This window comes from Microplitis mediator, chromosome 1 (assembly GCF_029852145.1).
Source record: "Microplitis mediator isolate UGA2020A chromosome 1, iyMicMedi2.1, whole genome shotgun sequence".
NCBI classification, from domain to species: Eukaryota; Metazoa; Arthropoda; class Insecta; order Hymenoptera; family Braconidae; genus Microplitis; species Microplitis mediator.
This window is the reverse complement of record NC_079969.1, coordinates 6,176,110-6,190,961: the sequence shown is the minus strand read 5'-3', so window position 1 is coordinate 6,190,961 and position 14,852 is coordinate 6,176,110. Positions and strand designations below refer to the sequence as shown.

At 29.8% G+C, this 14,852-nt stretch overlaps 1 protein-coding gene and 1 long non-coding RNA gene across 2 annotated transcripts; one reads left to right on the top strand and one right to left on the bottom strand.

Annotated features, from left to right (window-relative positions):
* Window positions 1-168: 168 nt before the first annotated feature.
* LOC130678271 (uncharacterized) lies at window positions 169-5,815 on the bottom strand. Its single transcript, XR_008991779.1, has 3 exons — window positions 5,620-5,815; window positions 3,235-3,369; window positions 169-2,407 (listed from the first exon to the last, which is right to left on the bottom strand). It is a non-coding gene; the product is annotated as an uncharacterized LOC130678271 (long non-coding RNA).
* A 58-nt stretch (window positions 5,816-5,873) lies between these two features.
* Window positions 5,874-13,390, top strand: LOC130678267 (protein slit-like). The gene is made up of 3 exons (XM_057485390.1): window positions 5,874-7,941; window positions 9,171-9,967; window positions 12,113-13,390. Exons 1-3 carry the CDS (start codon window positions 6,499-6,501, stop codon window positions 12,906-12,908), a joined length of 3,036 nt encoding a protein of 1,011 aa, XP_057341373.1. The 5' UTR covers window positions 5,874-6,498; the 3' UTR covers window positions 12,909-13,390.
* Window positions 13,391-14,852: the final 1,462 nt, after the last annotated feature.

Below are 14,852 nucleotides of genomic sequence, written 5' to 3'. Positions count from 1 at the left end.
TAAAATATTGTATATTATTTTTGAATACAACACTTGATATACAATTTAATTATTGTCTTATTTATTCTAAACTATTGATAAAAATTTATTTTCGAAACCCTTTCATTGCACACCTCAAGTGCGAAGCGCTGAGGGTGCTTTTTGAATGGTTAGTTTTCCGACTATTTTACTCACACAAAAATATTTCTACACTCTTTTAACTACACCAAAACAGGTCAAATTGTATACTAGCATATAGAGAATTTATTAAGGAACAATTTGAACCTAATTTTAAGTCGATTCGTTATTTAATTAGTTTAAAATAAATTATTTTAACTCAAGAAACCAGTGCTGTCAACTGTTACGTATGAAACTTCTTAAACACGACAACTCTCGATAGACGCAATTAATCGGCCTAACTTTTTTTTTATTATCTTTGTAGTTTTTTTCACAAGAACCCTATGGAAAATCACTATCTAAATCCTTTTAGTTTAATTGCAGTTAATTAAAACGTAAAACTGATTATTCACGAAAAATTTAGCTGCCATTGTTATTTTTACTGTTGTTATTATTTTTTTTAATTTTTTCTCTCCATCAACTATTGGCGGCAGCACTGGCGTAACAGTATAGGTTTGAAAAAAAAGAGCGACATCTAAGACAAAAGGCGGGATATTTAAAAAAAATGTTAATAAAAAAATATTAAACTGAAAATAAGAAATAAAAAATGAAATTGATAATTTATAAGTTGAATAAAAATTCATAATAAAAAAAATTAATTAATATTATAAAATAAAAGTAATGATTAAAAATAAAATGAGCGATTGAGGTGTGTATTTTTGGATTTTCCACCATTTTATTTTTTTTATTATTGATAACTACATTATATATGTTGAAGTGAGGCAAGATGGGCCATTAAGGATTGAATTTTAGTAGCATTTAAAATAATTGCATACAATCATAATATGGTATTTTGTAAAGTAAATATTGTAATTATGCTGTATAATATTCATGATCGCCGTAAGATGAAAAGCGGAAAAGGAAACAGCTGACAGTTTTGATATTTGGTATACAAAAGTAAACTTCCGGTTTAATTACAGTCGAATTCCATTAACTTGGAACTTCCCCTCAATCTTGACTTCCACTACGAGCTACGTTGTCTCCCACCGTAGACTAACTGTTCGAGTTAATCGAATTCGAGTGTAAATTAAAAAGCAACGTAAGGTAGAATACGTCTGACCCTTGACTAATGAGAAAATTTGGAATCGGGATTGAAATGTTACCTCAAGATACTTTTTGCCTATAAAAGGAGATTTTATAATCGGCATACTTATAAATAAAAAATATAATTATTTTCTTACGTTACTTTTTATGCGCTACTATTTTATGGGTATTTCGAACAATGAAATGCTAAATTCGGCTTAATTTAATATTTATCACAATAGACGAAGGTGACAGATATATTGACTAAAATTTATTTGAAAACTATAAGCCTATTGAATTAGATGTTAGAAATCGAAAAGTGATTTTTAACGACTACCGGATTTATTAATATATTCTTGAAACTGGCACGTTGCCCAATCGTAGCAATTGCCAAAAAAAAAAATAAAGTAAATGTTTTCTTATTATTTTTCCAATAAAAAGCTTCTTTTATAATAGAATTTTTAAAGCAGTGGACAAGATAGTTGAGTAAAATATATATTTTCATGATACCAGCGAAAGTTCAAGAGTTAGTAATCTACAGCCAGTCGAAACAACCAAATTCCAGTCCAAAGCGGGCAGAAACAAATGTATTTTGTCCTTTGGGAAGAAACAATAGTAGTTATAGTTTCTGTTTAATTATAAATTTCAAATCTCAATTTACGCGTACGCTAATAGTTGATCACGCTATTGATCTTACATTGTCCTGCTTAAAAAATCCAATAGATTCTTATAGCTGTATGTATAAGGCCTTATACTTAACTATAACACTTCTCATAGAACTCATTCATTCTCATAAAATCTCTAGGGGAATTTATGAGAATTCATTAGATTCTATGAGATTTTCTAAACAGGGTGACTTGTTTCTGACTGACTGCTAACACTGAGACTTTAAATTCCAATGCAGGTAATCATGAAAAATATAGTGTGTAATTTAGGATGAAACGGGGTTTCAAACTGCAGGTCATGTTACTCTTCACCTACGGCTCGGGCAGTCAACTACACCCTGGTGTGAAATCTTTTTGTTTCATCCCTTGTCATAGAATTTACTACTTTAAGACGACTATTAAATATTAACAAATTTTAGAAATAGCCCATCATGCCTTAAACTATTTTTGTATGTCAATTATTTAAAATCTGATAAAACACATATTCCTTGTGATCCTGTATTCTTTATACGACATTTAGTTCCTTCACAACAATTCAGTGGATTAACAATATGCCAGTAACACTGCAATAAAAAAAAGTCTAATTAATAGCTGAAGTAATTTAAACATAATTCTTTTTTCTTTAGGAGTTAATTTTGTTCCGAACCGGAGTTTCAATATTAACCCTAATCCGGTGTCGTTGTTTTCAGTATCCGTAAGCGTTGAACATGGGTCATTAGCGACCGCCACTTATTTAAATATGTTATTCTGTAAGGAAAAATCTGAATAAATTCGTAGATCTTCTTTGGACTTCTAAATATGCGACAGCGTTGTTGGCAGCCCTGAAAATCCCTTTTTCTGTTCTCCGACTGAAAAGTGGCAACTTCCGGGCCGCTGCCGTGAACGAAGTTTCAACTTTCCGGCTCCGTTGAGCAGAAAAATAGTATAGGCACCTTGGCCAGTAAAAACGAAAGCCTCAGACCACATGTTTGTCAGCCTCGGCCAACAATTACATGTGACCTGAGACTTTTCTTATTTTACTGGCCTAGGTATGTAATCTACTATTTCAATAAACATTTTCATCAAAATTCGGTGGCATGTAGGCTGTTTACAGTAGAATATTTGGACACAAACGACCCATGTACAACCAATTAGGATTAAAATAAACTTCCCTTTGGAGGAAATTCCGCTCCGAGAGGATTAAATAAATAAACAGTCATTCGCTTCACATTCATTTCGGATTTGATCAACGTTCACTCCGAAAATTTTCTACAGTGCACTTATTATTACTATAGATCCTCTGTCACGGTTATAATTCGTGGCGGGTGTGACCATTGGGGGTTAAATCGAATAGAAAAAAGCTATTCATTTCAATTGCTTATTCTTTTATAAACTTGAATGTATAACATACCGTTGCTCCCAATTTTTGACAGCCATCTGCGATCATTATCATCATCATAATAACACTTAGACCAACAATAAATAACAGCCACGTTTTAGACTCAGACATGTTTGATATTGATAAACGATCCGCTCAAATGCTTGACTAAAAAAAAAAAATGTAGAATCAAAATGTTTTTTTATAAAAAAAAAACTTAACAAATATCGAATTTATTGAGAACTACTTTCATTTTATTTAATATCTCAAATGAACTCAAATAAATTTATCGTAAATACGCAAGTCAATTTGAATAAATGAATAATTCATTTTTATAAAATATAAATATTGTTGACCGTCAACTGATAATTTCGATCAAGGACCTTTTTATTGCAAGTTTATACTTATGTATCTACATAAAGTACGCCATCATCTACCTACATATTATTTCTGATTTGGAATCGGTAATTTATACACCACGGACGCTCAACATCACATATAAATTATGCAGTAAAAATATAGACGTTTAAAATAACAATTAAATTAACACGGTCGTTAAAAAAATTTTTAATTATATTTAATGATGCGTAGTATGAACGAATTTACTCATATATATGTAATAGGTTTTTTTTTTTTTACGATAATATTGAGTTAGTTGTTGTTTTGTTATCTGATCGTGATAAGTGAAACAAATAATAATAATCATAATAAAATAACTCGGTGACAAATGATTAGGTGAGCGAAATTAGTCAGCTTTGTTATTATATGAAAATCGTGAAATTATTAACATTTGATAATTATTAGTATAGAAAAAATATTCAGTTGAATTTAAATAACAAACTTTTTTTTCTCAAAATTGATAAAAAGATCGGAAAATAGTTTAGATCCAAATAGATCGAATTTTTTCATGATTTGGATCCATGTAGATCTATGGTGATTAATTCAGATCGAAACTTAGGAGATGCATGTTGATAAAAATTCGAAATTTTGATTTTTAGATTTCGGGACCTTATAAAAAAAAAGAAAATTTTGGAAATCTGAGATCTATTGATAGAATATATAGATCTTGAGTTTAAAAAAATAGAGCTACGTTAATATAAACAGATATCGTAAGATCTAACTTTTTTTTTTTGGCAAAATTGATAAAAATCCTGGAAAAAAGTTTGTATTGACATAGATTGAATTTTTGAAATATTAAGATCTATGTGGATCTATAAAAATCGATGCAGATCAAGGCTAAAAAAAGGCGAATTCTTGAAAATTCAAAATTTTGATTTTCGGAGATTTCGGGACCTTGTGAAAAAAAAATATTGAAAAATTTTATAAATCTGAAATCTATTGATAGAACATATAGATCTTGAATTAAAAAAAAATAGATCTACGTTAATATAAACAGATCTCGTAAGATCTAATTTTTTTTTTTGGCAAAATTGATAAAAATCCTGGAAAAAAGTTTGTATTGACATAGATTGAATTTTTGAAATATTAAGATCTATGTAGATCTATAAAGATCGATGCAGATCAAGGCTAAAAAAGGCGAATTCCCGAAAATTCGAAATTTTGATTATTAGAGAGATTTCGGAACTTTATGAAAAAAACAAATTTTTAATCTTTTAGGTCTGAGATCTATTGATTGCGTAGATCATAAATTTTTATAAATTAGATCTACGATAGTGTAATCAAATTTCGAAAGATCTATTTTTTTGGACAAAATTAATAAAAATTCTGAAAAAAAAATAATTTAGATCTGTATAGATCGAATTTTTTAATTAATTAAGATCTATGATCTATAAAGATCGATTTAGATCAAAGCTAAAAAAAAGGTGAATTATCAAATTGTTAAAGTTCAAAATTTTGATTTTTAAAGAAATTTCAAGGCCTTATAAAAAAAAAATTTGAAAAATTGTTTAGATCTAAGATTTATTGATAGCAATATAGATCTTAAATTTAAAGAATCAGATCTACGACAATCTCATCAAATCTCGTACGATCTAATTTAGTCTTTTTTATTTTTTTTTTTTTAAATGATTTTTTGCAAAAAATTCATATTTTTTAGAGATTTAAATTTTTAACAATCATGTTATCACTTAAATTTTTTTTTTTCATTCCAAATGGCCATAACTCAAAAAAAAATAATATTTTACATTACCATAAAAAATTTCATTGTATTAAAATTTTTCACATTTTTTTTTTTTTTTTTTTTTACAAAATTACAATAAAATATAATTCACACTCATTATTTTAAAAATAACTCCACATTATTTCAACATTACCTCAAAAATATCCATCAAAAAACAACTAAAAAAAAAAAAAAACGCAATAAAATTGTCATCAAATTAAGTCGCAATTTCTCATATAAATTCAATAATTCAACTTTTAATGGCCCTCTTGTCCTTGTTAAATAATAAAAATTATTACCATCAACGATTTATCTCGCCACCAACACCAACACAAACAACAACAACAACAATTATCAAATCCCAGGTAAAAGTAAAGTGTGAAAAGTTGTTATGCCAAATATGCAGTATGGACTTAACTAAACTGCATCATTACTCTATATATCTATTACTATTACATATACATCTACATATGCGTTTAGTTACTAAAGATAGAATGACGCTCTCTGATGTAGGAGGAAATTTAACCTTGTCCTTACGGGTTTATATAATCTCGCGTGCTCACAAAAAGATCTCAGTCACTAGGTCGATACGTTTAATGTTTTAATTTACTTTTTGCTCTCTCATCCATCAATTAATTTATCCAATATCCATCTGCAGGGTGTGTCATACTATTTTTAAAGTAATACCCTCTTTCATTTTATTAGTCACATTCTGCTGCAGTAAACTCGCGCTATTTCTTCTGAAAACAGTCAACTTTCCGTCTGTTCGGATTATTTGAGTGTAAAAAAAAAAAAAATAAAAAAACCCGCGAAAAGGTGAAATATTCAAATTTAAATTAGTGCCGAAAATGAATAAATATTTAAAAAATGTCCATTAGTGGTGCAGTTTTGCGAAGGTAAACAGAACGTCATATAAAACAAAGACCTTGATTGTACCTAATTCGGTGCAAGTGGTATTGCATAATAATAATAAGCTAGTACTGAAACCTTCATTTAATATCAACAAGCTTGTCTTTCATGTGCAGTTAACTTATAAACAATTTAATTAAATTAACATCGAGTGAGTTAATTAAACATATCACTGAGCTTCAAATGTTCATATTATATATTTACTATAAATCTATCAGTGAAGCGGGAAAGTGTTTGGTTACTAAAATAAATATCATCTAAATTCAAATATGATCTCAGTAATATACGTATCCTTGATATATTTTTTGGCATACTTAAATATAGTCGATGGAAAATGTACATTGGCACCATTAGATACTGAACGTCATGTACGCCAACCAATAGCTTACGTTTGCATCCATGGTGATTTAAGAGATCTTAATGATGTACCAGATAACGTAGAATGGATTGAATTCACAGTTTCACATTTGCATTATATTCCGCCGGATGCTTTCAAACGATTTACAGAATTGAAAAAGTTGACGTTTTATAATTGTGAGTTACGTGAAATAAATGAAGATGCGTTTCGTGGATTGAATAACTTAGAATGGCTGATAATGTCCAATACAAAGATGCATGTTGCCCGTGCATCGATGTTCAAACATATAAGACATTTGAAATTACTAACGTTAGATTCTGTCGGACTTAGTTACATTGAACCAGAAGTATTTCAATTATTGAGTCAAAAATTGGAATCACTTAATTTGAGAAACAATGATTTGGATTGTTTGCCAATTGATGTTTTGGCTGGGATGAGTCGACTAAAAACTATTCGTATTGATGACAATCCATGGCTCTGTGATTGTCGGAGTGCATTGGAAAATTTGTTGGAAAAACATAAAATTAAACATGAACAAGAGTCCAATGATTTGCGGAGTTTTGGGCGACAGAAAAGATGGCAGAGTTCAGTATCATCATCATCATCATCATCATGGCAATACAATGAAACTTATTCAGAACGTAACAGTCATCGGGTTTATGATTGCATGGCTGTTATCAAATACCCGCCATTGCCTAATGTAGAGAAACACAATCAACAGTTTGATAAAACTGATGATGTTTTTTATCAAAACAAAATTGAATGGCGAGAAGCTACAGCAACAAGTGTTTCATATTTAGACCGGCTACCAGACGAAATCGGATGGATTGAAATATTTGATGTCCATATTCCGATATTGAAACGGTACACGTTTTTTAGATTTGGCAATAGTTTGAGAAGTATAATGTTGAAAAATTGTGGGATCAAAACAATAGAACCCGAAGCATTCGCTGGATTACATAAACTTGAACGTTTAGCAATATCGGGTGCGCAATTAACGATTGTTGCTAATTACTGGTTCCAAGATCTCACGCGATTGACGGATCTTATTTTAGAACATGATTCGATTGAAACTTTTGAATTTGGGGCATTTAATCATCTACGCAATTTACGGCAATTAGATCTACGTTCTAATAAAATTAATTGTTTGCCATTAGAGAACCTTGAACAGTTACGATTACTTCAACGTATTGAGGCTAGTGAAAATCCGTGGTACTGTTCTTGTAGGCATAATCTCGAAAGTTGGTTGATAAGGAACCGGATCGGTTATGAAATTAGCAACAGTCGTACTGCTGGAAGTGGTTGTATTAATGAAAATGATTCCACGGCAATTAGACGACCCGTTATAGAAAATGTGAGTAAATTTAAAAGTTGGTTATTGTGTGTCATTATTTACAATTAAGGTCGTCGCTAATTTTCAAATGATCACTGATGACTCATGTTCGTTTAAAAATAATCTTAACTTTTACAAGTTCATAATGAACGTTCATCTGTACGGTGATTAATTGGCTAATTTTTGTTACCATTTTAAGACTTATTTCAATTCATTATATCCATAATTGAGTTACTGATATTAAGTTTTTCTCATAAATTTAAAAATAAATAGATACTTCCGGGGAAAAATAATTCGAATTATTCGGAAATTTTCGTAGTTGGTTGAAACTTCGAAAATAGAAATTTTATCTGATCTTAAGAAACCAAAAAAAAATTCAGATTTTTCGAATAATTCGAAAATTTGAAGGTCATAAATTATTTGAAAACTTACAAATGATTCGATTATTAATGAAAACTTCAAATTTTTCAAAAAAAACACAAAATAACGAATACTTCGAAATCTCACAAATAATTCAAAAACGTTAAAAAATTTACGAATAATTAGAAAACTTATAAATAATTCGATTATTAATGAATAATTAGAATATTCCAATAAATTGCAAATTAACGAATACTTTGAAAACTCTCAAATAAATAAGAAATTTACGAATAATTAATAAATAATTCGAATAAAATAATGAATTTTTCGAAGAATTTGAAAACTGACGAATATTTTGATTTATTAGATTCGAATTTGGATTGAATATTGAAAATACGATTTTTAAACGATCAAATTAATTAAAGTGACTTTCATTTTCTTGAATATATTCTTCTATAGATAATCGACTATATTTTACTCATATGATTATAATCATATGACATCATAAATCATAGCTACGTAGTAATAAAATTACTAGGGTGTGTCGGCAAAACGATCGTTTCGGACCACTTTTTTTTATCGACTGTTTCCATCCTTGCTGTCAGATAAAATAAGAAGACCGTCAAAATTCGAGCCCTTAATGGAAAAAAAAACTCACTTCTACTGATAGATAAGTTTTTTTTTTTGTAACAAAACTAGTGACCGTATTATAAAACTTGAAAGTATTTTTCTTGGCGTAAATAGTAATTTAGTATAAAATTGCTCTTAGTTTTATTGGTCATATTCGAGCTTAATAGGCAGTTATAAACGACACACCTCAATAATAGCGCAATTATTTAAAATAAATACTTATTAGATGAATAATTAAATCTAAATATTTGTTATTATAGAACTATTATAATTCATCATCAATCGGACGAGTTCGTTGGAGTTGGGGGTATGAAGTTCATGCTCACAAACCAGTACAGCGACCTACAACACCAGCAGTTCCTGTTATAATTGAAACCACATCCTCCCCAATTGCTAATTTAGGGGGTTGTCGTTCAGTGCCATCCCAATACTATTATCATAACTCGCGTTATAATCATCTTAAAGGTTTAACGTACGTCTGTACACAAGGAACACTAGTTGATCTACAGAAAATACCGTCAAATATTGAAACAATAATAATAACAAATTATGTATTACATAATTTACAATATGATTTTTTACGTAAATTCAATGGTTACTTACGTAGACTTGAAATACGTAATTGTGAAATAAATACAATACATAATGGTGCATTTGCAAGTTTATATAATCTCGAAAGTCTTATTATACGTGACAATAATATTGAAACTGTTAATTCTGATTGGTTTGGACGTGATATGAGAAATTTACGTCATTTAGATTTATCGAAAAATAATATTGCACGTATTGAGAACAGTGTATTTGATTGTTTACCGTTTTTGACAAGTATTGATATATCGGATAATAGTATGAATTGTATTGGAGTTGAACAACTTGAAAAATTACGCCATTTACGGGAATTAAATGTAACGGGTAATCCATGGACTTGTTTATGTGCAACGCGACTACAACGTTTTATCGAAGATCGTTCTATTTATTGTCCAAATGGTTGTTTGGATTCAGTCTTGCACAATAACGGCATGTCTACTTGGGGGGGATGTCACGTCGATCGTCCCAAGTAAGTCAAAATTATTCATATGAAATAACATACTTATCATTAGGGTGGGTTGAAAAGAACTTTTTTTTTGTTTTTCTTAACATGGGGGTAGAATTTATACCTTATAAAAAAAAATTTTTCAAGAAAAAAAAAAATTTTTTTACTCAACATTTTGAGGTGGCCCACTCGTTTTTAAAATAAATAATTGATTAAACGGGGTAGTTCCAACGAAAAAAATTTTTTTTTGTTCAAAATCGTGGAAAACATCTTATAATTGTCGAATGTGATTTTTTTTACTTCACTTTCATTTTAATTCAAAAGAAAATGGTTTTCATTTTTGAATTTTTTACTTAAATTACAAAAATATTAGGAAAAAAATTATTTCAACTCCTGACTTTCAATTAGCTTTCAAGGGGACACCCTACAGATTCTAGAACACCATGTAATTTTTTTCGTTGGGACTACCCCGTTTGATCAATTATTTATTTTAAAAACGATTGGGCCACCTCAAAATGTTGAGTAAAAAAATTTTTTTTTTCTTAAAATTTTTTTTTTTTTATAAGGTACAAATTCTACCCCCATTCTAAGAAAAACAAAAAAAAGTTTTTTTTCAACCCACCCTACTTCTCATTATAATTCGTCATTTTTTAACATAAATTCCTTATTTATAATTAAATCATAATGTCATAATTGCGACCATAAGAAGTACACGGGGAAAAAAGGATTTTAATGAATAAAGTTGAATGTCTAATAATTATAATATACTCAGTAATTAATGTTAATTAAAACGGTGATACAGTTATTTGAATATGGAATAATTTATAATTACTAATTAAATGCTAAAATAAAGAGTTTATTATAATTAGAGTTTACATGGTTACCATTCCTATTTATATCGGTGTCATTATTTTATGGTAAAAGTTACCGTAATACTATGGTGATGATTCCTATGTCATTATAATAATCGTTCTTATCCTACTATAGTAATCGTTACCATATATTATGGTATGATTCCCATAATTTATAGTATAAGTAACTATAATATTGTGAAGAAGTTGTGGTAGTTTCATGGTAACTATTACTATAACAGTGCGCAATTCCGCATATAATGATAATCATTGCAATAATATTATGGTAATGGTTACTATGCTAATTTAGTAATCGTTACCGTAATAACATGGTAAAAGTTACTATAAATTTATGATAATGGTTACCATACTACTATGGTAACTATAACCATAACATTATTAGAAAGTCTTCATATCATGTGAATTATTACTACACTATTATGATAACTATTACCATAATATCATGGTAAAAGTTACTATAGTTCTACAGAAAATTAAGTAATTGTGTTTATTATGCAAAATTTTTAATTCCAATCATATATAATGATTGGCACGTTTTTCAATGCAAAAATGGTTAGTGTTATAATTTTTTTTAATAGAATTAATAATTATTGGATGATAACTTCTGCAATAAATTTCGTAACAGCTACTATCAGGATGGTAATATTTACTATCAGGATGATATTTACTTTCTGCAATAAATTCCTTAACAGTTACTATCAGGATGGTAACAATTATAATTTCTGATGGTAACTGTTACCATCTGGATTATAAATATAACTATTTAGAATAATAATAATAATAATTAACTCTAGTTAACATACAGGATTGTAACAATTATTATAAATATGGTGAATATTACAATCTAGATGATATTTAGTACTATCGGATCGATGGTAGAAATTTTACCATAACTAGATAGTAGTTTCTATTATTTAATTTTCTGAGTGTATGGTAATGGTTACCATAGTACTGTAGTAACTATTGTCATGACATTCTGAAATTTTGGACATCATGGGAATCATTACCATAATACTATGATAGTGGTTACTATACTGACATAGCAATCGTTACCGTAATAACATGGTAAAAGTTACTATAAATAAATGGCAATGGTGACCATAGTATTATGGTAATTATTACCATAACAGTTAGAAATTCTTTATATTCTGGGAATCATTACTATAATATTATAGTAGTAGTTACTGTAACACAGTAATCATTACCATATTATTATGGTAATGATTTCCATACATTATAAACACTGTAATGTCCCTATAATTATTACAAAAATAACCATTCTATAATTTTGTTTCAGAATTTCAACCCCGCCACCTGTACTGATACCCCAGTCAACGACAAATTATCCCGACATTCCAGTTCCCGAAATTTATACCAATGTAACTGGTACTTGTTCGAAAACACACGAACGCACCCACTATCGTTGCAGTAATGGTGATAAATTTATTATAAACAATATACCAAGTTACGTCCGGTCAATTGAAATTTACGACAGCCATATTCCTTATTTACCAGCTGGTAGTTTTTCACGTTTTACTAATTTAACAGAGTTAACAATACGTGGATGTTCACTTAATGACATCGATCCACGTGCATTTCACGGTCTCCATAAACTCGAGAAATTAGTTATTACCGACAATAGGCTAACAGTAATACGCAATAGTTGGTTTCGTGATTGTAAGTCGCTTTATTGGTTAGATTTGAGTAAAAATAATTTGATGGAGATACAATCGGGTTCTTTTGATAATTTACACCAATTACAGTATCTCAATATTGAGGAAAATGATTTTCAATGTATTTATACTGGTTACTTGACAGAACAGGATCAAAATTGGCGGCAATTGCCAAGACTAAAGGTATTAGAATTTGGTAAAAATCCACTTAAGTGGCGCTGTTATCAGGAATTACGTCAATTTCTTGAAGTACGGGCTATTGGATATACTTTTTACAAGTGTCCGCATGACAGTAAAGCTTTAGTAAGATCTTTATTGAATGAGGGCAAAGTTGGCGGCACTAGAGCATCAAGTGCAGGACTTAGAAAAGGACTTAATTTTAGCTTCTTAGTGGCCATTGTTTTATTTATTATTTATTAATTTAAGTATGTAGAATAATTTGAGATTTCATTGGACTAATATGTGTTCGGATAGTGTACCTGATAAGAAACTTAACGCTTAGGTAGTAATATTAGGAACTTGAAGCCTAAAATGCTACTTTTTAAATTTTTCAATAGGAAATTTAATTTATTTAGGTGACTCATTAACTTATGGTATTCCACCACGTGTTTAAATTAAGTAAGTACCCTGGTGAATCCGAATTAAGGTAAATTACCGCATTTTGCCGTTATTTACCGTAAAATATGGCGCTTCTACGGCATATTTGCCGCATTTCACGGTAATTTGCAGTAATGTGCGGTAATTTACGGCGAATTACGGTATAATATGGCAATTTTCCGTAATTTGTGGCGTTTTACCTTAGCACCGTATACTTTTCTATTTTCACATAGCAATACTTTACTTTACGGTAACAAACCGATGATACTGAAGTTAGCCGACGTCCTACAATTTTTGTTTTTTTTTTCAAATAATAAATAATATTAAAAAAAATTTTTGAAAAAATTGCCCCTATAGTTTATTAAATTTTCTGCATGTGCATTTTTTTAGATTTTTGTTTTTTCTCACCTCCGGGCGGAAAGCGTCAACTTTCGTCCCGCTGTGCAAAACGAAGTTGCCGCTTTCCGCCTCCGTCGAGGAGAAAAATAGTATACACTCCTCGGGAAGTAAATAAGAAAGCCTCAGACCACATGTTTGTTGACCTCGGCTTCGCCTCGGCCAACAATTACATGTGATCTGAGACATTTCTTACTTTACTTCCCTAGGTGTGTAATATACTATTTTTATAATTAATCAGTTGAAAAAATTTGAAAATTTTTAATTGTCTGCTGATTTCTGGATCATACAAACCGTAGGGTTGCCGCAATCCCACGGTAAATTACCATTCTTTTCCCGAAAATTTACGGTCAAAATGTCATACTTTTTGCCGTAAAATGTCGTACTTCACCGTAAATTACCGCGACTTACCTTAAAATAACGTAGTTATTTTAAATATTGTAAATTACGGTAATTATCGTGATTTACCGTAATTCGGATCCGCCAGGGTAAGCCAATTTCGGCTAATACTTAATAATTAACTATAATTGCCCTCGTAAAAAAATTTTGAGCCAAAAAAATAAAGTTTTTCTCGGCCGAAAAATGGCCCAGAAAATTATTTAGCCCGAAAATTGGCTAAAAACTCGATAATTTATTAAGTTTGATAATTTCAGTGAAAAAAAAAAATACTTTGGTCGTAAACAAGCCGACTTAATTTCTCGGCTGATTTTCGGCTTTTTCAATACAATTCTATGGCATCGACGTGACTTCAGCCAAATTTAGGCTGCTTTGCATAAAATTGCACGATTTTGGCGAAATATTTTTACCCGGGTGTTTTATAAGTAATTTATTTTCATCACTAATATTAAAAGTAATGTATAATTTATTTATATAATGTGTATTATTAATTATAAATTGTTAACAGAAATACTTATTTGATATTAATTGTAAGATATTGTTGTAATTAAAATTTTCATGTCAATAAATAACATGTGAAATGGTATATTGTGCAACAAGTGCGGCAACTTGGCGACTGTTAACGAGAGCGAAGTTTAGCGCACGTACAAAGTGAGTGCGCTCATTAGCTTTCGTGGGCAATCGACAACTTACCGCACGATTTGTAGATACTTTTTTTTTTACTACAGTCGAGTCGCGTTATGAGTCCGCTATAGCTCAGCGGCATTTTATGGTATTATCTTATCAAAAAACGGGATTTTCTCAGAATTAAATGCTCTACAAAAGTGCCCATTGTCGCGAAGTCGTAACTCACACTGGTGGGGTAGTATGGGCGGCTAAACCGAATTTTTTCATAGAATTCTTGTTTTTTCTCTCATTATCTCATAAACAACAAGACCTACAGAAAAAAGGTAGGATACAATTTTATAGAAAATT